The 27,537-nt window shown below is 39.7% G+C and overlaps 1 protein-coding gene across 1 annotated transcript in view; it reads right to left on the bottom strand.

Annotated features, from left to right (window-relative positions):
• PRKAR2A (protein kinase cAMP-dependent type II regulatory subunit alpha) overlaps positions 1-27,537 on the bottom strand; it is a 58,224-nt gene that overhangs the window by 17,476 nt on the left and 13,211 nt on the right. The window contains exons 2-5 of the mRNA XM_072347320.1: positions 19,079-19,114; positions 6,325-6,377; positions 4,848-4,931; positions 1,726-1,832 (exon numbers count right to left, since the gene is read on the bottom strand). Of these exons, the coding sequence (XP_072203421.1) occupies positions 1,726-1,832; positions 4,848-4,931; positions 6,325-6,377; positions 19,079-19,114 (280 nt within the window). The remainder of the gene's footprint in view (positions 1-1,725; positions 1,833-4,847; positions 4,932-6,324; positions 6,378-19,078; positions 19,115-27,537) is intronic.

Genomic DNA, 27,537 nt, shown 5'->3' on the forward strand with positions numbered 1-27,537 from the left:
CTCACGTTGCACCAAACCACTGACAGTGAAAGAGGCTCAGGCAAAAGCAGACTGGTACAGCTGGGTTAGAACCAGAAGATTCCAGAAAAACAGCCCACACCACGAAGCCTATTTTTCTATGCAGACAAGAAGCTGAAGAGTTACATCAGCAACAGAAAGTAACCCTTCACTCGCACAGAAAGAAAAATCCTCAGGGATATTTAGGCATTAATGGCTTATCGTAGAATAATAAGATGCGCCTACTGATGCCTTGAAAGAGCCAAAGTCCTCTGAATTTGCACTTGAACACAAGTGGGAATACCATAACTTTCAATAAGCACCAGCATCTGTTGCAGGAAAAAATGAGGCAGTGAGGGTAGAGGAGCGGGACAGGAAGGGAAGAGGACAGAACTGATAACCTTAGGATTCTTTGCAATCAGAGAACATCTAGTCTAAGAGTTGCAGCTGAGTTGTATTTGACAGCAAAGGACAGTACAATCTATTGCTAAACAACACCAAGTTTAGTTTCCCTCATTTATAGCCTTTTTCCCCCACATACTTTTGGCAACATATTTACATTTTTGGTATATTATACCTTAAAAACAAACTTGAAAGAGTGAAACCTTCCAACCCAACTGTCTGACTCAACAGAATATTAAACAACAAGTTAAGAGCCTTACACAGAAACAACTTAACATGGATCCAAGTGGCCTCTGGCACCTAACATTTCTAAGAGGCTCCCAAACTTCCTCAGGATTAAGAAACCCTGTTCTGTATACATATCATCACGCTGTCTTAAATAACTGCTTTAAAAACACTTAATGTTAATAGTCTTATTTTGTGATAAGGACGATGACACACTGAGTCAAAAAGAAAGTAGGTAGCTAAGATTCTGTTCCAACATCTAACATTCATTCATAATACCGTGGTTAATGTTACCATTGAACAGACAGAAATAAATCTGTGTCCTTAACTCTACTCCAAATATGGTGATGAAATGCAAAGTAAGATGGAATTTCTCCCTAAAGCTCCTGTTAGGGAGAAAGACACTCAAAATGTGCACGTAAGTATGCATACACACAATGCATTTTTTGTGCATATATGTGATCTACAAAACTATCAAGTGTATGTACTCAATGCAAGATACTGCAAAACTGTACCTTAAACTGCAAATAAAAAGCAAATGACCAATAGAAGCAAAGAACCACAAACATCTCTCAAGTCAATCATCAAAACTAATTGAAGGAAAGGTAAGTTATTCCATGATAGCCACCAATTTATGTGCTCATGGATGTCCCTTTCCTCTACCCCTCCCTCATCACACACTTTCTTTTCTTCCTTTTGCTGTCTTCTTTCTTCAGGAAAAAAACAACTTAGTCTAGATGCAGCACATAACACGGCTGGTTTTAATCCATGCACATGCTGATTGGCACAAATGTTAAACTGAGCAGATTATACAAAAACAAGTGCTGCATCCCTTCCCTTAGAGAAAGTGATGTTTGAGTTTTTATATCGTGACAAAGAATCTGATAAAATCTGCCAAGTTTGAAAGGTGCACTTCTGTCAAATTTGTTTACACCTGGCAAAAGATCCAAAAGACAATGGGGACCTACAGGGGAAAGAAAAGTGAAAGTCAAAAGGAAGCAGCAATGACTGCAAGAAATATGCTTCCTTCAGAAACCAGCTCTGCCATTTCTAAGAGACTAAAAGAAACACATTTTGTATTTCAAAGGCACGGCTGCTTACTGCTCAATGACGTAGAAGTTGTCTCCATCATCCCCTTGATCAATCACATGTTCATGAGGTTTCACCTTCCTCTCAAACATGGCATCAAGGACTTGAGAAAGCTGCTCCTATAAAACAAATGAGGAGAAAAACAAAGGGCAAATTCACTTGACTTGACCTGTATAGTGAACTGCAACATGCATCACACTGCACTATTTTTACTGTACGCAAATGAAAGTAATTTCAATAACAAATTTTAACTGTGAAGTATCTCACTTTGTTTAAAGCTTATCAGTCTAAGTTCAATAATGCATACAAAAAGATACTTCCACTACAGAAGAGCTATCATCTCCAATACGTATGCTTAATGCACACTATGGCAATGCCAAAGCACATGTTTATAGCAAGATCTCACCTGGGATAATCATAGAACCACAGAATCATTTGAGTCGGAAAGGACCCTAAAGGCCATCAGTCCAACCTTCCTGTAACGTGCAGCGACACCCACAGCTCCATCAGGTGCTCAGAACCCATCCCGCCTGACCTTGACTGTCTCCAGGGATGGGGCACCACCACCTCTCTAGGCAGCCTGTGCCAGTGCCTCACTACCCTACCATAAAGAACTTTTCCTTTTATATCCAATCTACATCTCCTGTTTCAGTTTGAAACCATTTCCCCTTGTCCTGTTACAACAGACCCTGGTAGAGAGTCTGTCTCCTTCCAAACCTTTCACACCTTCACTGCAATGGACACTCACTGATTTCTATCAGCAGTACATAAGTTTCATTATATGCATGCCTAAAAACCAGGCAAACTGAGTTCCTCTGCTGAGCCATGACTAAACTTTAGTAGGTAGCACTGCCAAGGAAGTTGTGAAAGTCAAAGCCCACAGACAGACAGCACTAACCATACATGATACTGCTTCTAGCACTCTTGCAAACACAGGCCATCTAGGCTTGGCTCTGGATGGCTCTGGCTCTATATCAACTATATTACTGCTTTACATTGAATTTTATTATCACATTTTTAGAAACTCTCCTGGTACTTAAACTAAACTAGGAATTACTGCCCGAAAGCAGTTTGTTTGAACCATTTATTTAACAGCATACCTTTAAGTAACATTTATCAAAAAACAACTAAAAATCCTAAAAAAAAACTTCCTCAAAACACAGGAACTCAGCTGTGTTTTATTTGGAGGATAAGCAGGCAAAGACTTATATTAAGGAAATGAAACAGTGAGTTCTTCTGTTAATAAGGGACTAAGCTCTGTCAGATTCCTGAACTGTAAGGCTTTGTTGTTTGAAGACAAGTACTAAGGACGCTCAGGGGTTTTTCTGCTAAGGATGACAGTAGCTGCTCTCACCATTAACATTTCAGTCACAGCTCAAATTCCACAAACTCATTTATAAGATACTGTGGAGCAAATACATGGTATTTCATTCCAAGCTTTTAACAGCTGATTTTCTACACCCCCTGCACTTTAGGTTAAAAAATAAATCAGATATATCACTGGGCACGACCAAAACTTCTATCTATATTATCACAGAGTTAAACCCTGATATTAGTCCAAAACTCAATGTGAATCTTGCTACAGATTATCCAACGGGCACCGGCTCCTTTGTATTTCATATCAAGTATTACAACAGCTACTCACACAAGAGAAGATATTTAACAGAGTAGCTGAGTCTCTGGACCTAAATTCAACACAGTCCACCTACACGCAACCAGCAGAAAAGGAATAAATTTGGCCAAGACATTCAAGTTACATCAACACATTTAACCCTAGAGGGGCTTTACATGTTTTGTTGGGTTTTGTTTTGTGGGTTTGTTTTTTTTGCTGTTTCATTTTTTAAAGTTTTACATCACATTCTTTGGAAGCTTAGAAGCAAAAGAACAGACTTGGGGCCTGCATTTGGAAGTGTTCCTCATAATTATTAAAGGACGTTAAACAATGAGCAAAAGCAGCCATCATGCATTTCACAGTGCAGTAGGTTCTGTGTGGCCAACCTTGTAAATGAATCATGTTTTACAACTATACAGAGGATGCTGAAAAGAAATTATCAGGATGAGCAGCAAAAAAAAAGGCAAGTCTCATATTCCATTTATACCCGGTACTAGAAAAGCTCTTCCCTCTCTGCTAAGTGCCCTTTGTCACACTATAATTAATGTACGCAATGCAGTCATCTTTTTCACCACATGTTATCTTAAAGCTTGAGTCTTTAACAGCTGCAGTTATGATTATTTCCACTGCTTCTCTTCCCAGTTGCTTAGAAAGCTTTCCTCAGGAAGCAGTATTTTTCTAATCCCATTTTCTAGGTTCAAATTTGTTTTTTTGAAGTTATCTTTGAACACGAACTGGTTATTAATCACTGCTCCTGGGCTGTTTTGCTGGGAGCCAAGAGATTGGTCTCATCAGTCTGAATGGTGATCACATTTTGTACATACTCCTTGAGCTGAACTTTCTTAAACATGTTTCATTGTTTGCAGCAACCAAGAACTGGGAGAAATTCCTAATTTTCAGGGGAAGCTGAGCAGTACTTCTGAAGCCATGAAGTACGTACTTCCATTTCTCAGGAAAAGCTCTGATTCAAAACATGAAGCTGCAGGTACCATTGCTGGTGTTACAACTTTCATTATTTCTCTCAGATTTTATGATACCAGAATAGAGATTCGGCCTGTAGTGAAGATATCAGTTCCATACAGGTGGAAACAAAAACAGATATAAGAAGCACTTATTCTATGGTTTTTCAGAGGCTGGATGTGATGAACCCCAAAAGTCCATTCCTGAACTGAAGCAAAAAACAATTAACTTCAGCAATAAGTCTGTAAGATGAGCAGGAACGTGGACAATCCAAAAGCATTACTTTGCCATTCACTTACAGAAATGTTACTGACACACTGCAGATAATAAAAAAAAGAGAACAATCTAAAATCAAGCAAATGTAGGCAGTGATGGTAACTGGCAGTCTGACCTGCTTATCTGTATTGTTCATTGACGGCAACCTCTAAACATATGCCCCAAGCCAGTCTGCATGTAATTAAAAATTCATGAACGATCACAATGCAAAACCAGTGTCTGGACTGTTAGATCAAACTACTAAACAGCAATAATTCATGTTTGGATTTCCTTAAACTAATATTACCTGATCTAGATTTTTGAAGAGCAGGATATCTTTGCACGCCTCCTGCAGTCTGCATCGCTGTTCATCAGTTTTTGGATGAACTATCTTTAAAACAAAGTAAAAATAAATAAATGAACTGTCACAACAGCAAAGAAATATTATTGCAAATTAAACCTTCACTTCAGAACGAAAACACAAACACAATGTCAGGTATCATTGTTTACAGCTCCTTTTTACTGCACAAGCAGTATTTACATACAAATATATAATGCAAGGCAAAAGAAAAGAAAAACTCAGAAGAAATAGATTATTCTGACAATTAACACATGCAAAACAACAGTAAGGAGAGACAAGAAATAAAAGGATGCCTTTTTTTTTCCTTCCCTTCTAACCCAGTCAAGGCTTGGGATCCTAGACGAAAAAGTCAAGTTTCCTTCCTGAACTCTGCCTATATTAGTTCCAGCACCTTCACTGTTGGCAATTCAGACACGTAAGAGACATGTCTCTGACCATCTAATAACACAAGTTACCTAAGAAACATTTTTTTCCACCAAAAAAAATATATATTTCAGCTGAAGGATTTATTTACACTTCTTTCCAGCTATAATTCCTTCATCAGGTTTATGTGCTTTTGGTGGAATTACAGCAAAGGGTTCTGAAAACCAGCAATGATAGCAGGCTTCTCTAAAAACACCTTGAAAAAAACTTGTTTGTACAGGATGGAATAAATGTAGCCTCGTTTAGAAAAAATAACTGGATGGCCAGATACACTCCATGCTTTTTTCTTGTTGTAGATTCCCATGTATCAATTATATTTCCTTTTAAGAGAAATTAAATTAGACCAAGATTTTCATTGCAGAATTGTAAGCATCTCTGAGTTGGAACCTGGAAACGGAACAGCAGAGTCCCTAGAGAAAAACCCTGACCCTCACCAGCCAGGCTACAGGATTTCCTCACATAAAACATCTCTGAAGCAATACAACAACAGTATCTGCGCTTGAAATTCCTAGAAATTCCCAACTTCCAAATCTCACAGAACAACAGGTGGTCAGCGTCTCAAAATGTTTCAACAAAGTATTTCTCCTACCCAGGGTGAACCACTCTGACAAGAAAGGCGGTGTAAAGCATGCATGGAATTCTAAGCATGGAACAGCTGTCCTTGAGCTTAACTAATTCCCCACAACAGCACTAGAGCTTTGGGAGTTGCCTCAATTCAAGTATTCAACAAGGAAAGGAAAATGCCCAAACTTCCAGAGGTGGTAGGCAGTAAGCAGAGCTCTCGTGTCCTCTGAAATGAAATATTAAAGCAACAGTGACTAAGTAAGTGCATGGGACAAAGTGGCACTAAGTTTCCGAGCAATACTGCTTTGTCAGTGACAGCATTGCCTCTAACCCCTCTGAATGAAATGCACAAATGGTGAGGAAAAATCTGACACGCAGACATCTGCTTGTCAAACTGCAGGGAGAACCATGCATGATGCAACTCATTCATTCTTACCCTCTGTTCCGTGTCTTCTTCCTCTTCTTCTGGATTGAAAGCCTCAGCACAAACTGGAACAAATTAGTGAAAGAATATCAGACAAATTAAGTTTAAATTAATTTATTATCTGCATTTTCCTACAGGAAAAAGATCCATTTATTTCTTATGCTGTGGTAGCGTCAAGGACTTAAATCCAATCTGTTCTCAGAGCAGACACATCATGGCTGTCCTCAAATTCTCACGAGAGGTCAGTAACTTGCCCTAGAAGGTAATGTTGCCTAGTGAGTACTCCAATACATGCACACAGGTTTCCTTCCTGTCCTTACTGAAACATAAAAATCACCATTCAGATTAATTTACAAACACACTCGTGTAAAAATACTGCAGCTACATTGTCCCACTCTCTGAAGAGCAACATACATAGCAAAACTCACAGAAAGGAGCGCAAGGAGACATGTCGCACTCTACCTCAAGTCCAATTTGCAATTATCTACTTCTCGTTTTTAATGTAGAAAAAATATATTTACCCAAATTCACCCAGTAAATGAATGCTGTTTGACTATGGTATATTCTATGACTATGAAAAACAGTGGGTAGTCCACTCCTCCCATATGCTCCTATATCTTACTACATTTGAACCAACAGAATACCAAATTCTGATACAAAAAGGGCCACTGTAACTACAGGATCAACTGTGGGAGATGCGGTGATAATGATGAGCTTCGAACATTTCAGATTATTTTTGTCCATTTCTATTACTTCAGAAAAGGTTCATCTTCACAGCTATTACACAGCTTTACAGTATCAAACACATTCTCCTTTGGCCAACAAAAGCCTGGGTCCTTAGTTCAGATTTTGTTATTAACTCGTGGGCATTCACTGTTCTTAGGCGTCAAAGTGAACCCCACATTCTTACTACCTGCAGAGACAGTCTTTTCATCTACCCTGCTCTTGCTCTAATAAGGACGGCCTCACTTCTGAAGCCATACAGCGCTTGTAAATTTTACAAGGAAACACTGACAGCGTTTTTCTTTGCACTGCACCCAGCATCCTGACAAGACTGAACGCTTGGCAGAAAGCCCAGCAGCTCACTGCAATGACACGTAACAACTGAATGGAGTTAGAAAGCATAAATAAAAATAAGTAGACTTGAAAAGGGGAAAAAAAAAAAGCCTCAAATCCAGAGCCTTGCAAAGAATTGGGAAATCTATACACAACGACTGACCTCATCGTCAGATCTTTTAAAAGGCTGCAAGGTTAGCATAATTTGCTAGAAAAGACCCACACCTTTTAGGTAGCAAAAAGAAAACAAAGTCAGCCTTTGCTAGCAAATTACGTTTGGATCACTTTCTTTTTCCTGGATGCAAACAGACTGGAACACAATACAAGCACTGCATTTATTGCACCACAACGTAAAACCCCAACTATGTAATCATTAGCTATGTTAGAGTACTTACTGTTCATACAATAAACCCCTGTTTTCTGTGCTCAAACAGCCCTGCTTCTCTGTTCTTCTGATTGTAAAGAACTACAAATACCCCCACAGAAGGTAATTTCAGGGCTCCTGAAAGTTAGCAGTTGGCAAATGGCAGCAGACAGCCTCAGCTGAAAGCTATTTGATTCTTCACCTCAGCTGAGCAAAAAAATACTTGCTCTACTATTATCTACATGTATTTGAATGAACACTTTATCAATTGCAGCATCCCAGTGAAACAGGTACTCAAAGACAAGCTCATTCTCATCAAAAAGAAGCATTAGAAGCAGCAGCATCTTCTCAGACTCACCAAAGCACCAATTGGAAGGATCTCTTTCCAGAGGTCACCCAGCCTAAACCAGCCCTACAGGGGAGCTACCTTCAATGCCAGATCAGGGCTGACGTGGGAACCTCGCTGGGTACAAATTCCACAGCTCACTGCCTTCCCAGTTGCTGCATTGCACCACTCTCCCAGGGAAACAGCTTTTCTTAATGTCTAACCTAAATCTCACAAATATCTCGAAATAGGTGATGTCTGAACTCACACCTTTCCTATGTAAGACTTTTTAGCACAGCTCTGCCCTTGAGCAAATGCTAAATATGAATGTGATCACATATTTCCAACACCACAGCTGTATCAGCATATATGTACTTCATGCAGACCAAGTGTCTTTCCAAAACTACCCACAGAATTCAAACAGCTGTGAAACAGAATAAAAGTTTTCAACTTTTAGAAGCATTAAGATACATTTCTATTTATTAATTCATTTTTAATCAAGCTTTTATCCTAACATTTACATTTTTTTCTCCTTTCGCTTGTGCAGCTCCTACAGCTAGTTTAGCTTTCTTCTCATACAGCAACTTCTTTGGCTTTCAAGGAGGCACATCTGTTAACACCTCGGAAGGCTCAGATCTATGTTCTGTTATGCAGGTGACAGCATCTGAAAGCAAGAATGATTTTTCTGGCTGCAGCAGTGACGTAAGCTGTGAATGGCAGAGGTGGGGGAAACAAGAGGCAGAGAGAGAATTAGAAGTTGCAAGAGAAGGTTGTCACTACAAACACTTTGCTCATGTAAGCCTGAATCAATCCCAAGACATTCTGTGAAGTACATTTTGTCGAGATCAAAGTCCTTACACTCCATGCAAATTTCAGAATACTTCAGCTCTCATAAGCAAAGTGTTTGTGTGAAACGAATGCCACCCTCACAGCTGGGGCATCGCTGTTACTCTTCTGTACTTATTAAATCACAAAATGGCTTGGGTTGGAAGGGAGTGCCCCCCCCAAGGATCACCAAGTTCCAACCCCAATGGCCACATGCAGGGCCACCAACCTTAGGATGCATTATTTCCAGTCCGTCCTACAGGACCCATCACTAAATACCCATCTAGAGCAGCACACGTAGACCAACTTTTCCAGCTGTTCATCCAGATCAGTTATCTCACATGTTTAAGGCTGTGTTCTTTGCCTCAGAGCTTGGCAAAGCTCCGACCACTTTTGTCTCTCGGGGGACGATGTGCAGCCCCCAGGGGCTTCTCACTGCTCCTTCACAGCTGAGTTGCTAAAGAAGGCACTTCCAAAATGATGTAGCGGAGATGAACTTCAGAAGCTTACACAGAACCTACGCAGGGGTCTTCATCAGCAGTTAATGTGATTTGCTGTACTTAGGGAAACAGATTAAAGTCTCCCCTCACATCTGTTTCTGCATAGATCGGAATTTTTTGGTTTAGAAATCACACTTTACTTCCTGAGTTAAAGATCTCACCATGTCACAGACGACAACAGATCCATCCCTCATGCTCCAGGAGTCAAAGCCAAGACACAACTTGGAGTGACTGGGATGTAAAGAGCCAACTCCCCCTCAGATCTGTCAGATCCCAATGCAAACTATTCAAACACAGCACTAGCTGCCTGACCAAATATATCGATTGAAATGTAAAATTTTTTATTTGAGAAACATTCAGAAATAATTTAGGTGGTAAAGGAAAAAAAAAACAAAACATTTTTAAGTTCTGGAAAGATCTTAATTTACAATTACAGAAGTAAAATAACATCTACTCAATTCTTCACAGGTAGAAATACTTTATTTCTTTCAAGATGCAAAATACAGTTAATTTAAGGGAAGAGAAGGTAAAAGTATTTATGACTCCTCCATTGCTTAATTCCATAATTCAACTTGAAAATACCCATTTCCACTATGGACATTTAATGTGTGGGTTTTCTTTATTTCTTTCTTTTTCCTTGACAGGAAATCCAGCTCTACACTCACATATACATATGTTTTCTCCCAAGATGCCTAAGTACAAGCAGTGTAATAAGCTCTTTAAAATGAAAACATCTATTTCATATGCACATTTGTTTTATAGATTCTGAATGAGTTTTTCAAATATTTCTCCTAAATTCTTCTGGATCGATAAAAGTCTGTTTTTAACTCCTTATCTAAAAGGCTTTATCATCACATCAGACGCTGAACTGCTTTGGACCTGGCAGCAAGAGGTGAGACTGCATGAAAAATAAGAACAGCAAAAAGCCTTCTATCATGGCAAAGACTACAAAAGAAGAAAGCTTTTCATGTGGCAGCATCAAAGGAGTTCACAGCTCTGACACAGGAACAATCAAACACTAAATATTATCCCCTAGACCTTCAGCAGTGAAACTGCTACTTCTGTTTCCTTTAATACATTTGAACAATATCTCAGAAGGGCAGCAGAGTATTTCAGCACTGTGTGGTGCAGCACAAGAATTTCAAAAGAAGCACGCTTTATTCTTGCAAGTTAAGGAATCGGAAGACTGAAATGGATAAACACTCTGCTGACCTTGTTCAGGCCTCCTAAGAGAGCCTTACCGATGAGATAGTCACCCATAAAAAAAGGCCTCCTGGAAAACATGATGCTACTACTATTTCAGAGCACCCAGCTTCACAATGGTGCGGGTAAGCCTTCTGCTTTAATGATCTTCCCTGTTTTAGCCAGTTACAGACATCTCACCTCATTTCTGAATGCTTTACTTGATGCAGGGAAAACAAGAAACTAAACACCAAAAACGTCTGTGGGCCCAACAAACACCACAATACTTTGTATCTCAGTTAAAAAGTGAACGTGGAGACAGTCTCACATTTAGGTTACATTAAAACACCACAAGTGCCAAGAAATGGCTCAAGTACCTCCCTCAAAAAAAGAAAAAAGTGTGCATCATAAATGCTTTTAGTTGAAAGAGTAGATAGGACAGAAGCCAGCTGAGGAACTAAACAGCAGTGTTTTTCCACTCTAGACATAAGAGCTTCTCTTTCAACTTCCAGACCAAGGCCCTTTTTTGGTTTTATACTTGCAATCCTGAGACATGAACTGCTAAGTCTGCAACGAGGCACTTAATATTTTAAAAGAAATACCAGGATCTTAGGTAAAGAGCACTGAAGTGCTGCATGTTAGAGAACAGGTATTTAGCAATGACAATTACCCCCATCTTTCTGGCACCTAACGTGACAGAGAAATGATGTCAATGTGTCAGAATGCATTTCAGAAATCAATGGCTTAGCAACTTCAAAATGATTTTGAAGGATTTACAGAAAATGTCCAAATAGATGAGAAATGCCATTACCCTTAAAGGAACAAGTATTGCCTTGTTTACCTGTAATGATGCAAACAATCTAAAATGCACGTGGTTTTGATGCAAAAGGACCGTGTGCAGTTACAACTGGGCAGCTCCCTGCTGTGCTTTGTGGTGCCTGCACCCTGTCCAAGTATGCATGCAAAGCAGACAATGCAAAAACCTATGCTTCAATCCACTGAGGGGAAAACAAACAAAAAAAACCCACACCAAAACCCACTAAAACAGCAGCTACCATCACTTCTGTCACCATGGAGCAGCTCTGGTGATTGCTAATAATTGGGAACACACAGCTGTGTGACGTGATGCAATTTCCTTTAGGATGAGCCAACTCCCAACCTTAGTGGCTCATGGAACAAATGGATTTCATGTACCAGAAATCCACAGTTGGGCAGAAGGCTAAAGGTAGGTAGAACGTTTTCAGTTATAAACTGCACACTTCATTTATAAGCAATTAGTTTCCTCTTTTTCCAACACAGACGAGTGAATCTAAGGCCTAACTCCATTCTGTATCAAAATCCAGAGGTATGGGAAACATACACACAAATACTCTGACCTGAATTAGCTAAGTGCTTCAGGCAGCCAAATACCCACACATAAGCCATCTCCCACAGCCAAGCCTTGCTTTCTGAAGACTCTCTTTAAATAAAACCACTACAAAAGCAATCACAGGACTTCCAAACTGGGACTGGCCTTATGCACAATATATTTCCTGTGATTTTCAGCGTGCTGATCTCTGAAGCTTTGCATTATTTTGGGTATATTCAGTCTCACTGAGGTCTCCTGGAGTTAAAAATCACAAAGAGAAGCTTCTGACAACACAGAGAACACCCTTTCATATTTCCATCAGATACAGAGTCATTTTATTAACGAGAAGAATGCAAATCTCATCTAACTCCTGAGGTCACCCCCAATATACACATCACAGCATCATGCTTTGCACGGAGAATAAGACTTCCTTTGTGTGACACACATTTTGACATTTCCTCCACTGTTCTGCTTCCCGTTTACTGTGCACAACAAGACTATGTGGGAATACCTCGGGCTTTAATTCAAAGGATAAAACACAACTTGTGTTCTGCAGAAAAAGAGAAAAGCAGCCTCCGTATAGAATCTCCGCGTGATCTCTGTTACAACCCATCAAAAATGTGATGAAGTTACACAGAATTCAGCTGAAGGCTGAGATTTTCATTAGTACTTCTATATTTCAGTACATAGGCTACCATTTAAGTAATCTTTCAATTAAAGATACAGAATAGGATTTACATATGTGCTTCATGATATTTAATGTAACGGGATTAATCATCTACTCCTTTTGCCATCTGAATACTTCCAAAAAAATGAATCCTTGGTTGATTCATTAAACTGCTTATTAAATGTGCACAGTTATGACAATCTCAGGACTAATAAAAAGGACTAATCTGAGTTATATTATTTGGCTTCAGATGGACCAACTATAATCATTATGTAACACCCTAAGAATCAACAGTTATTTAGAAAGCTTTAACAAAAAGAAAAACTGAATGAACTCTGCTCTGCTGTAGCTCTCCTTACTCATCCCTGAATTGTAGAGACCGAATCAGATTAGGTGCAACCAGGTACTGTACCTAAACCTTAAAAACGGACGCTCATTAGGTGCTGAATGCCTTTGTGTCATTAAAAAATATCTAGAAAACCACAACCAAAGTTATTCAGAGCAGTGCGAGATCCGAGCTATTGTGAAGTCACGATAGCTAATTTCCAAAAATAAGCTTTTCATTACTCACTGAATGCCAATTACATGCCAAGGATTTTTAAACAAGTCCCAATATTGCAAACAGAAAACAGGCTTTTTTTTTTTTTTTTAAATGTTGAACAACTAATGATTCAAGCACTTTCTTACATGAGAGCACCCACACAATTTATCACCGCTTTCATCTGTCATCCCACACACTTGGCTTTTGCTCATATCAACATTTTTCAAAATGAATTATTTTCACTCTAGTTATGATACCAGTTCTGCAACCATTAGGGCTAGCAAAAAAAAACCAGCAAACCAAGAAACAGGCATCAGGCTGTCAAAGAAGGAAAGCTGCTTATGCCACTGGTAAAAAAGTAAATTGAAAGCCTTCTGAGTTGAAAAATTCATCACCTGCCTCACAACCTTTCAGCAGAAACCATCGTGCTATCAGTTGTGTAATACGGGGAACAATCAATACAGGAATTCAAACCAGAGTGCGATTTTCCAACCATCCTCTGATAACAAGCAGTCTTGGAAGCAGAAAGCAAAGAGGAAGTCAGCCACATTCTCATCCTCCCTTGATGATATGAAGTGGTGCGATTTTATCACTGAAGTAGGAGACAGCATCCCACAAGAAAAAATACATTAAATAAAACAAAATGTGTTTCTTCTTGCTTCATTGCTGTTATTTAGACATTCTTGTTGTTTGCTGTTGTTTTTGTGTGGGGGGGTTCTGTTTGTTTTTTTAAACAGGAACCCTAAACTGCTTTGTTTTGTTTTAACTGGACACAAACACAATGTATTGCATTAATTAATATAAAAGCTTTCTTAGAAAATGATTTTTTAAAGCTGTCATTTCAAAAGGATAAAAGTTACTCAAAACATTTTACTATGCATAGTATTATCATATCCTGACATCTCAACTTGCCAGGGTGTGAAGAAAATGCTGTATCTCATTGCAAAGCCCAGAGAGATAACAGACTTAAACGACGGATTTACTGCATGAGATGACTGTTCATCTTTGATAGCAGACTGAAAAATGAAGAGAATTGAAGGAAGAGTCCCCCAGTGTCCAACTGGAGAAGAACTGATGAGTTTGAAGCATTAGCTGACATGTAGGTCTCTTAGGAAAGTTCACCTTGTGAGGAACAGAAGTCAAGAACTGTCACAGGGCATTAATTTACACATGACTGACAGACAAAATTCTATACCTGCACCCTGTAAAAACACCACGTTAAAATGTTACATGAAGATGAAAAATCCCAACCGTTGTCTCATGGTGCTAGAAAGAAGCAAGAGAGAAATTTCAAATACTCACCCCAAAAACAATATTTGCTGGGGATACAGGCCAATCCTAAGGCCGCTGTCAGATTCTCTGAGTATTAATGACTAATACTGAGCAGCTGCTTATACAATTGCCACACCGATAAAAGCATTTACATAAGAATTAATGTAGGTAATTTCTATCACCAAGTGCAGTAATTCCAAGTGTTCAACACAGAAAATCTTTATTCGTTACTAAGCACTTTGCTATGGTTCCCAGCAATAACACTGTACATCATAAAATAAGAGACAATGTTTCCTTCACATTAAACCAATAAAGGCACCTGAATCAAGGAATTGCACCAGGCAGCGTTGATCTTTCAAATGAAAGGAAATGGAATTTAGATATCTCTGGACAGGGATACGAAATGAACAGCAATGTACACATACATACACATACATACACACTTGTACTTGCTGAAACATGCTCCGACTGCTCATAAAAAGTAATAAGATGAAGCTGAAAAAAAGACTTCATAGTGATTAAAAGCAGAACTATGATATTATTTTGTTATTTCTTTATTCACGAAAGCAGTTGGAGTGGGCTGAGTTGCAAACTCAGAATGCCTCGCAATCACACAGTGACAAGCTGTAACCTTGAGACAGTAACACAACCTGAGCTTTGCTCAAGAAATGTCCAATGCTGGTAATTGTGTCCTTCTGTTAAAATCCCAGCTCACTCTGAACTATTGCCATGTAATTCAAAAAGGATGTTTCAATGAGGAAGAGGAAATTTCAGTTTAGAAATAAAACACGTACCAAAAAGGAATTTAAACACTTCAAAAACGCCAAATACAGACTTAAAATCACAAAATGTATTTGAAATTTAGAAAACTTTTGAGCTGAAATGGTGGGAGAGAAATTCTACAAACAGCACAAACTGAAAACTGCAGGTTTTTGGACTGGCCATGGAGCAGGAGATAACTTTCCTTCCTCAACAAAGCTAAGAACATGCTTGTGAGGACTGCACAGCCTTCTCTGCTGAGTGCAGGCTGTTCCCATGCTCAGTGTTTCTCAACTTATTTCTCTCTTTAAAAAGGCAGCAAGCACACAGATAAGAGCAGGAAGATGACGGGAGCCTGGGCACAGCACCAAGAACCAACATCTGCTCAGAGATCTTCAAAAGTGACCTGGACGTGGCCCTGGGCAGCCTGTTCTGAGTGGCCTTGTTCAAGCAGAGGCTTGCTGGACCAGGAGACATCTAGAGCTCCCTTTCAACCTAATTTTGTGATACAGCAACAACCCAGTTCAAAACTTCTCCTTATCATCAAAGATGGGGAATTTTCCCAAGAGTTTTGCCAATAACTTTTTATTTTTTATACTGAAAAACTAGTGTAAACCAAAGAAGACAAAACCCTCTTCTATCCCACAGAATCCCAGAAGAATGAAGATGGTCCAATCCAATCTCACCACTCAAAGTAGGGTCCACTAAAAAGGTTGCTCAGGACTGAGCCCCACATGGCCACAGAGTATCTCCAAGGATGGGAACTCCACAATGTGTATGGGAAGCCTGCTCCTTGTTCACCCACTGCCTTCCCACAGTGCACATTAGGAAGGACCACTCCTGAGCCTGGAGGAGCTTGAAACAGTAAGATGTTATGATATGACACCTAGTAGGGCACAAATGAAACTCTGTCATTGCTATTCAGCAGGAATCATTCAGAACCTTAAAAGCATGTCTCTCCTCCGTAGGAGGAAACACTTTTGGTTTTTAAAGAAGCCACGAATTTCCTAATTTGGTTTCACAAATCTCAGATTTTTTTATTGGCCACACGCAGTAAAACAGGGCTCAGTAACTTTTAAACAAAATTTACCTTTCCAAATACAAACATTTACACAGCAGTTTTATCTTCAGAGAGGGCTTAGCACACAATTCCACAGACAGCAAATTTGATCCTCCCCACTTCCCTGAGTCTCTGCAGCCCCTGCTGAAGGCACTAAGCCAAAGCAGGTCTTGTCCGTTTCAACTACGTTTTATATTAGCATGAAAATAGTTACAGATTCTGACCATCATGTTGTTCTGTTGGCATGAGAAGATCAGGGAAAGAACCAGATTCCCTCGATTATACAATTTAATTATTCTACTTCCAGAGTTCCTGAATGTGAAAACTACAATCTCATTCCTATCCCACGTGGGCTGGAAGTAGATTAAGGAGGGAATACATGCATATGCAACGGAGACAAACCACAACAGGTCACTTGGATAGAATGGAATCAGAGAAAACAGATGAAAATCTGTCACAGGTCTATAGTACGGGTGTCATTTTGTCAGATTGTTTTTAATCCTGTGAGGAAGTCAGCAAGTCTGCTGTAGAGTGGGCGTTCTGTGCAATGAATCGAAGGAGCCTAGAAATGGTAATATAGAAATCTAGCAAAAACTTTACTTTTTTGAAAGATGTTAAGAGAGGAAGAGAAACTATGCCCAACTGAGACTGAAGTAGGCATGGCACTCTTCATTCCAAAAAGACAGTCAACTTTCATTCATATACTGTTAGTAGCAAGTTCTCCTCAATTCCACATATCAATCAGTAGGACTGTTATCATACGTATCATACAGTAGGTCTAATCACAATGCCCTCTCTTCCATTCAATTACCTCTTGTGACAGGAAGGGTCACTGGTGTCTCCCACCTTCCCCACCCAGCCTGCAATCACTAACCAAGGGCCAGGCTACACACCAGCATCCTCCGCAGTCTCTTTCACTATAGACAGGGACCCCACCAACCAACAAGTTTGAGAGGCGCCCCTATGCTTGGAAAATATCAAGAAATGTAATCATGCAAGAATGAATTTCAACACAATCCATCTCTCAGGCAGGCAGGAATTGGTATGGCTCTCAGGCTGCCCAAATCAAACGTGGGCAGACTGAGTCAGTGGGCAAATAGTGTAACATGAGTTACCCATACCAGCAAAAGGCTCAGGCTTGGCTAATTACAGCAGTGGTAAGATGAGAGTTACACTGGGTTATGAGCACCACAGCCTTTTGCAACCTATAGTTAGAAGATCTTAAAATTGGGGATGGCAGTGATGGTTGTTTTGTTGTTTTCATAGTTTTTGTTTGTTGTTTTTTTTTTTAATTTCTACAAAGGCACCGATGATTATTTTCTAAATAGAGGATTGTTTTAATCAAGTCAGTCAACTAGCTTGTATACAAATTAGTACTGACAGACACACTGCTTGTGGTTTGTGTGCCTGCCATGGAACCTCAATGTTACATAGCCAAACATACTATACAAATGTAATGAATTCATTACATTAGCTCTAGGGAATCATCAAGCTCTCATTTCTTTCTCCCTCCCAGCACTCCCTGGAGAAGGCCGTTCCTCTGCAGAAGAGCACTGCTTTACCACTCGACACATCTATGAATTGCACCAACATGGTTAGATAAGCTCCCTTTTCCCAGGATGACCTTTCTGCACAGCCTATGGAGTTTTTCCCCAGCCAGGCCCACTTGCTCTGCAGGCCAAACCTCTGACCAGTACACAGAGCTGTTCTGCTCTGGACAAGAAGCAACTGAAATTCCCGGCAGAGCCATTTCAGCTGCCAAAGCACCTGGAAGAGTTTAATGCCAAGCAAGCCACCACTCTCTCTCTCCCTCCACAATGGCCTAGGAGATAAATAACTAGCAACAGTAGCAGAAACAATGAGTGCAAGTAAGCAGAACCACCTCCATCCATCAGCCTGCATGGTCTCAGCACTACAGGGGTGGGAAAGAAACAACAGCATGTGAAACTGAGTTACCATATGTGGGATATGAAAGCGATATCATCACTTCTGGTTAATGATTAAAAAAAAAAATTCACTGTACTCTTGGAGAAAAGTAATTACAGTAATTTTTAAGTGTAAAAGGTTTGCCTGACCTTACAAATAGTTTACCTGTTCTCAAGCAGTTTGATCAACCCTGATGTTCTAGAAGTATCTTACTGAAGTACTGCACAAGCCAGAATCGAGTAAACTCATCTGCTCAAAGTTTTCAGAACCAGCACTGATAAACCTCCTGACCAAATCCCACCCGTCTGCTGGAGAATTTGTATTCTGAATAAGTCTTAAAGAATGACAGCTAAGTATTGACTACAATTAAAGCAGTGCTTGCCAGTGGAGTCAAGCACCCAAAGAACTCCTGGTTCAGGTCTTTAGTAACTAAAAGCCTAAACAAAAATTCACTAATTAGCAAGGTTTTTTCTTACTGAAGCTTCTCTGCAGTTTGAAAATCAATACAAGCTGGTTTTAAAGCTCTGCTGCATGTATCTAAACACAAAGAACTACAAACACAATTCCTTATCTCTATTTCCACAGTTGTTTCCACTTTGGAGCAACAGGAATAAGTCCATCTTCCACAGTTTTACATATCCCTGGAATCTGCATTAGTACCCCAAGTAATCATCTGATTCATGGGTATTTGGTTATCTTTAGGCAGCTAATCATAGCTGTCTAGGGTTAATCACTTTGAATTTCAAATAAAGTTGTCTAAAGGAGAATCTATAACTACTACATACACATAGAAGATATTTTATGTGAAATAAAACACCACAAGCAGCATGATAAATGAAGTAGCAATAAAGAGAAAATATAGTTTTAAATATAATTCTTTCAGTCAAATAAACATTTCAAAACTTTATCAGAGACGTAAAATTCTTAGTAGGAAATCATACCTGATACTCTTCTGTTGTATCGGTTAATGACTGGAGCTGCAAAATAAGAAAAACAAAATTACAAATGCTATTTATTATGAAGAATTCAAAGTCAACATCTTGAACAATTACATTTTTACTACCGCAATCCCATATAAATCTTTCTTACAAACAAATAAAAATGTTTTAATATAAAGCTCTCATCCAGCCACTTGCCAATGAGTACATATTTAGCTGAAGTACTTTCCAGAAGGCCATCGCAGATGGAACTAAATGATCTTAAAAGTTCTCTTGCAACCCAACCCATTCCTGGTTCTAACATACAAGAGAAATACTCATTTCAAAACAAAATATAATATTCAAGGTAAAAACACCTCATCCACGTCACAAGAGCTCCAATTGAATGATTAACAAGTCCCACCTCCTGATGTGAATATTTTAGCCCAAAGTTTTCCACTCAAATTCAGTTTGCCACAAGTAATGACTAACCCAACTTAAAATGCACCACGACATTTTAGTGTAGCAAAAATTAAGAACATGAATAAACATCCGTTGATGTCTAAGCTTATAGAAGCATGTAAAAATACAATTTATTCCTACTGACTAGCAAAACCAAAACCAAATTACATCACCTAAAAAGCAGCATTCGGTTTTCTTCAGGAACTGTAACATACAAATGAGTCTCCTGACCATTGATTAAATCACTTGACCAAGACTTCTTGTTAGCTCAGACTGATACAAGCAATAGTTCACAAGTATCTCTTTTCCACGTTTGGACCGCATTCATTTCTGTCTAAGAGCATTTAACACTGTTGAACGGAATGACACTGTTACAGAGAGCTCTGACATACTTTGGGTTCCAGAGGAAAAAAAGCACTTTCCAAAGACTACAGTTTCTTTTAGAATCCTGGTTATTTTATCTCAGAGCAGGGATTAGTGTCATCGACACAGCACCCAGCACTCCACCGTGCTGAAAACAAGCAAAAAAAACATAACCTTTTAAGGACAGTAAAGAGAACACTGCTATTCTGCCTCCACAAAGCACTTAAGATTAAATCGATAGTTTGCTTTTTTTCATACCTGTGACAGTTTAAACACGTATAAACTTTCAGCATCACTTTTACACGTTGTCAGACGATGACTATTCCTATGCTAAGGAGCTAAAACATGACATTTCCTACTACCGAAGATCACCTTTTACTCTGGCTTACCAAGGAGAAGCCCTTTGTCTATGACTACTTCCAGTGTTGCACAGACAGCACACAGCTGCTCCCATGGAACAATCGTGCTCTGGCAGGGAGCAGCCTGGCACTGAGGGGTGCTTTAGAACACAGCTCATGAGGGTCCCACTGCAGCAACGCTGGGCTGCAGGCAGATCCCATCAAACCAGATGGGGCAGCAGGGACCAACACATCACAGTGAGCCCAACCTTTATGGAAATAGTTCCTACACTAAACATAAAAGAACATCCAATTTAAAGCATAACTCATAACATTAAAGCACATTCATAGGTTGCTAACTGTAACCTCTGATACCACGGCAGCCTGCAGAGCTCACATCCTCCTACACACAAACAGAATAAAGCACACCAACCCTCAGTAAAGCCCCTGCCTACAACAAAAAACATAAAATGCTACTTTGAAAAAAAAAAAAAGAAAAGAAAGAAACAATTCATCTTACTCGTATCCACAATGAGAATACCCTACAGCACGCCAACGGCTGCATCTCGGGTCAGTTACAAGCTAATTGAAGGAATCAGAACAATAAAAAGAGGTTGCCATGAGAGGACTGTGTTATAAATCTCTCTAGGTCCAAAGCTCAAGCAGCAGCATAAAAGTTCACCATCACAGAATCATCACACATCTCCTATCTTTTGCACAGGGCTCATTCTTGCTTGTGTTGAGGCAGCCAAGATGCACTAATTGGGGAAACACAACAAAAACTGCAGCAAATTAAACCGTTGTATCAGAAGAAACCAGAACAGCCCCATTTCCTCCCTGGCAACCGATGATGGCAAGTGACATCAACAGCGAAAAGGCACCAAGCTGTGAGTTTGCATCTCATACTTCTGCCAGAGCAAACCTCAACCAGCAGCGCTCCCAGCTGTTGTAGAAGTCAGAAACCTCAGCTGAGCATGTGCACGTTTCTCAGCCCGACCTGAAGCACAGGCTTCATTAAGCACAGGACAGGAACACGTCAGGGCAGTTTCACTGATGGATAAAATTCCAAGTTTCTGGCTGTAGGATTCTTTTTATTTATAGCCTCAATTTCTAGAACCAGTAAGTTTTCTAGCCTAAATCAAATACTTATTGAATAAGTATTTATCAACTTTATACCAGTATCACTGACCCATATTCTTTTCCTGCACTAAGGAAAACAGTAGTGAGTGTTCATGCACATATAGGGACATCATCTGTGTACATGCACAAGGAAGAAATGATGCTGTGAATTCACTCAGCACAAAATGCTTTCGAAATTGGTGAGTTACCTTCAAACTGCTAATTCTGAAAAACTAGCAACACACATTTGCTAATAAAAGACTGCAATTTTCTTCCTGAAAGGTGTATCCCTCCACTATCCAAATATAATATTTTATATATTATATATTTTATATATTTTATATATTTTATATGATATATATATATATATAGGGAATTCTCCAGCATTTTTCAGTTTGCTTGGTGCTGAAATTTCCTTTCAATCACCTGGCAGGCTTCCTGGTTAGCCATGCCTGAGCTGCACGAGCTGTGAGCATTACTGAATGCAGGTGTGAACACTCAGCCCCATACATGAAAACGTACACAGATATTGCCTGCTTTTACCCTTGCTCTAAAAACCAAAGCAACAACTACAGTATTTGGATAAACAATTGACAACAAAATTGTTCTTCAACTTTACAAAGCTGATATAAGAGAAATAACGCAAACCCTGCAATGCATAGGATCCCACCTTTGTTGGTGCGCTGAAAAATGACTGGCAAAGAACAGCAGCAAGCTTCTTACCAGCTGCATTGCCACGGTAATAGTGTGAGACATTTGTCTGTGCTATTCACAAACTGTGAGGTTACAGAAAGCACTAAAGCTTGAGAAGTACAGAGAAACGACAACAGCCATTCCCCTGCTACTGCCTCTTCCTCCATGTACTAAGAACATTATATTCCTACAGAAAGGAGAAATAAAACTCCAAGACCTGTTCAGGGTCACAGGAAAAAAATTCAGGGACAAAGGAAGAACTGGCACTCTAGGCATGCAGAGTATGAGAGGTTCACATGCTGTATTAGACACCTTACATGAAAACACTGCTCCCATTCCAAAAGGATTTTGATTTTCACCAGGATCTGTGAATGATTCCCTAATTACAACTGGGGGAAAAATGCACACCGATTGCTTCTGATAGTGGTTATTATTTGTAGAGGCAGGCTAAGTAAAGTTCTCGTGTGCACATAAAATTGATCTCCTTTATCATAGATCTTCCAGGCAACAGTCTAACCAACGCAACTACTCGTTGAGAGTTCCCTCATGAAAGACAGAGCAAGGTTTAGGAGCATTAATTTAGTAGAAGAGCTCCCTAAGTTCTAACAGCACAAACATGTAGCACAAGCAGCAGCAAAACATCAGACACATCCCGAGTACTGTTACATCAAATAATGGGGCAAAATCAGCCTGTGTGAACAAAGAGAAAAACTGAACGCAAACTGCTCTTATTTAACAAACCACCGAGGATCATCCAAACAGGCAAGCTGCCACCAGAAACTATTAAAGCTTAAATACCAGAAGGAGAGCGAAGCATAAATCTGAGGTGTGACTCTGTATGGAATGCTGTATCACGTTACGATAAGGAAGTGCGAGGCTACAGCTGTCAGACTTTTCCTACACACCAAGATGCTAATGGACTTACATGAATAGGAACCACCACTGCTGTGAGAAAGATTAAAGATTCAAGTATCCACATTTAAGGCTACCTAGTAATTAAATCAGTGTGCTATAAAAGAATCAAGACTTCCACCATCGGATACACAATCAGACTGTAATAAATGCCAATCTAAACAAGTTTCCCAACAACTGGGTAGTACAAGGCAGTTCTCTGTGATTAGTACTGATAAAAAAACAAAGTATCCACACACACACACACACACACACACACACTTCGCCTTTCTGTAAGATGCTTTTATACGTATTAGTTGGAAAACAATCACAAAATATTACTGATATTAAACAGTTTGATAAAACATTGGCATCAACTCTTTCTCAGTCCTAGTGTTTAAATACAGAATTCAGCAAGAGACAGAACATAAAACCAAAGCAGCACCATGCTGTTGTCTCCAATTGAATTGATTTTTTAAATTTAGAATTAAAAATTACTGACACAAAATGGAAGTATTGATTGACTACTTCTAAAGGGAAAAGCTGAACCGAGGCAGCTATGTCCATTAAAAAAAAAGATGTTTCACAGAGATATTAAAGCTGCTCTGCTATTCTGGACTGGCTGCTTTAGTTCAGAAACAAGACAAAAATACGACGTACTTTAGTACAGGCAGACTTTAAATAGCTGATACATTTAGGGAAGCCATAAATCTTTACTCTGAAAAAAATCAGGGGAAACCTCTGGTTCTAACATCCTAAGAACCACTACTTTTTGTTTGTCTTCTTATATCAAAGACATTTGAGGAAAAAATATACCACTTCAGCATTCTCATTTAATGACTGAATGCACTGTGGTGCATGGTATGGTTTTGGTTATGTTTATCAGCAGATATTAATTTAATACCAAGAAGGATCACACTCCCACTGTGCAATGAACCCTGCGCTCACAATTCAGGAGTTAACACAGCCTCACTGAAGCCTGAGTACAGGAGAACAAACACCTATCAAGGAGCACTCCACATTATCTGACATTGTGATGGCATGACCCACACACACACACACACACACCCCTCCTATTTCTTGCTGACATGTGTCAGATCTAGCCAAGCATTTCACTTCATTGCTTCTGGAGTTGATCTTCATAAGCATGATCTACATTACGAAGACCAAACAGGTCACAATGATGCGTGCATCTGCTTTACAGAGAAGGGGTTAGACAAATTCCCAGTGCTAAGGTGAGATCTGAGCAGAAAGGACACATTTCAAGGTGATCAGAGATATAACAGTGTGCCAATACTGCAACAGAGCTGTCAGGGTCTGAAATGAAAAGCTGTTTTTTTTCCCCAAAATTATAAAGTCCCACAATGTACAGAAAAAGAAGGATGCTGCAAAGATGAGGAGACACAAGCAGAGACGTCAGCTCTCCCAAGTACTGCTGGAAGACACATCCTTGGAAGGCACAGCAAGGCCAGGCACAGGAAGGCAGTCAGGTTACTGCTGAGTGAAAAGGGGAAGTTTAATCGTGCAGCTAAAGCCCAAGTAAAGAGAAAAGCATTTGAGAAATATGAAAATAAAAGGAGCCATACTAGTCGTATTAAGAAATAACTAAGGCATTGAAGTAGTATAGCTAAAGAAGAAAATGCTATCGCTGCTATGAGCTTTAGTGTTTATGCAGCCTCAGGTAAAAGCTCTTTTAAAATTACAGTTGAGGAGAGCAGGAGACAGGCCTGTCACAACTACTTTAGTACCACCAGCGAGTTGAAGCACAGAACGCACAGCCCTCAGCCCCAGCACTGCCTTTTCTCTCCCCCCTCTGCACAGCCACCACTCCCTCCTCGTGCTCCCACGTTCTGCCTGGGTGAAATGACACCAGGAGGAAGAAAGCTGTATCTCCCACTCACACGGAATCCCTTCTGCTCCGTTTCAAAACCCACACCTTAGGCTGCTGTTTCCCAGACTTATAACATATTCCTGCTACCAAAATTTTACTGCACATTTCAAGGTCCATCATGGAATAGTAGTAAACAACGAGCCCACGCACTTTCACAGCTGGATTGCTGTTTCCTGAAAGCTAACTTTGGTTTTGCAACACATTACAATGCTTATGATGTTCTTAGCACTTGTTTGCTCCCGGTTATACATTATCCTCCCATTCAAGATTAATCTATCCCAATAACACCTCAGGTGACATCTTTAAATCCCAATTAAATGCACCCACAAACTTCTACACAGTCTCTGCCAACAAACTCCCCAAAATAACATTCTACATTGCAACTATTATCCACTGCCCCGTACCTGTCTTTCAGACAATGGAGTACTTTAAGACAGAGCAAATGTACCTAGAAAGTATTAGGAATGGATGCATCATTTAGCACTTAAGACAACTTCAATTAGACATAATGCTGTATTTCTGTTTGGGTCTATAAGGAATTTGTTTCCTCTTATATGCAAAGAAAGATGATGATGATGATGCAGATATCTTTGTGATTTACCAGTGAAAGGGGGGGGGGCATTTGATTGCCTCTGTTTTCACTAGAAAGCCAGCCTTAATTTTACATTCACTGCGTTGTATTTTAAAAGATTCCATCTGCTCTGTCTGTAGCACACATTAATATTCAGAAGACATCTGCAATGTGCAGACCAAGCTTTTAATTGGAATCATGTCACAGCTACCATCACACAACACAGAATGTAAATGTTGGGTATCTGCACTTGGCAGCCTAATAAGGCTGAGTCCTATTGAGATTGACAGTCTTTAAATAACGTGATATTGGGGCATAAAAAGGTATCTTGGAAAATCATGTATTTCCTACTGTGATACAGTTTTACAATGCCATCCATACCCAGCACAGTTTACTCGCACCTCAAACTACTCGTGAGCAAAATGTCTTCTATAGTCAGTCAAGTTTCAGAGCCAAACTGATACAAGTTCTTCAAAGCGTTTGATCCCAGCAGTAATTAAGCAAATCTCATTTGCACATATAGGACAAAGAGAACTGAACTTCCGTGCAACTTCACTTGTGTAGCCAAGCTAGAAGCACTTCCATGATCTAGAACTCTAGCACTGCTAAGCATGCAGGAGCACCTAAATAAAAATGCAATTAACAACCATGCTCAGTGATTTAAGACACTTTCTTATAACGTCAGACAAATTGTTCTGGACTGAACAATATAATTACCTTTTCAACAGGAAGTTAATAGCAACTTCACCTGCTTCAAATCCTTGCCAAGTCACGCTACTATAAAATCATATTTCCACTATCACCTCCATGTTTTCAGCTTGTACTCTTCTGTTAAAGTCTCTAACAAACAGAGCAGCAACCAGCCATCTATAGAGAAAAATGTATACATAGACACACACACACCTGTCCAATATCAGCAACTAGCTGACCTGCTGGCACGCCAATCTTACCAGTAGGTAGATGGGAAATAGGAATGCTAAGAATAGCAACATTTGATTTTCATGCAATACACACGTTAATGGGAATTTCTTACTCTGTCTTTGCCATGCATTTGTCAAAAAATGTTTATTATGATACCGTGATAATCTCAAGATCATCACTTGTTAAGATATAGATATGTCACCACAAAAACAATTACACAAATACAGGCAACACAAGAACAGGAAATCATTGTGATCCCACTGCTCCAACTCTAATGCCCTTCTCTGGCAGCCTAATTGGCTTAACGGATACTACTTAACTACTGCACAGCTTCCAACACAAATACATGACCTACACCAGCAGAAGGGCATTTGTTTGTGCTCAGAGCATACTTACACAGCCAGCCTCGAGCCCATGCTCACACTCTGCCATACCTTGCACATCCATCACCTCTGCAGAACACATGGTAGAAGTGCAACAATTGCAATCAGATAACAAAGCCATCCCTGAGCGCAGTCCCAAACCTGAGCACACACCCAGCCAACAGACAACCAATGACTGCATCAGTGCTTCAAAACTGTTTCAGTGCTAAGGGAAAAACAAACATTAAGACTTAGCATTTCTTCAGTGGTCTGCTCACGTCTGCACTTGAACACAAAAGAATTAATGTTGGCAATCACAGATGAGAGGCAGCATAGAAAGCTTTCTTTCCTTTTGCCTCTTCACTATTTACCGTCTCAGAAAAAACGGACTGGAGTCACTCTCAGTCAGGTACTGGATGCCGTGTGACAGACAGAAAGAAGCAATGGCAAGAAAAAACAAAAGCAACACAATTTCTAGAGAAGCAAGCAACTCAAAGAAAGATGTGGTAAAGAGAAGATGTGAATCTAAGCAGAAACAACCAGCAAGAGAGACAGGGCAGTGTTTTGTATGCCTAGCATGGTTATTACACAGCTGTACTTGTCAGGTCAATCAGAGCTCAGGATCAGGTAATTATAGCTCCATAGGTAGTAGGATTTAAGAACAGCATCCTACAGCTAAAAAAAGAAGGCACATAAAAGTCCAGGGCTCTTTGGTAGGGTCACTTCTAATTTCATTACCAACTCCTACTGCCATTACTGATTTGAGTGTTAAATATAGCATGTTTTTACATAAGACAAAGCAGGAATTAATTGTACAGTCATCTGAACTGAATAAGAGCAAGAGGACTTTCAATTAGTAACACCAGCATCAG

The sequence above is a fragment of the Excalfactoria chinensis genome, chromosome 12 (assembly GCF_039878825.1).
Source record: "Excalfactoria chinensis isolate bCotChi1 chromosome 12, bCotChi1.hap2, whole genome shotgun sequence".
NCBI classification, from domain to species: domain Eukaryota; kingdom Metazoa; phylum Chordata; class Aves; order Galliformes; family Phasianidae; genus Excalfactoria; species Excalfactoria chinensis.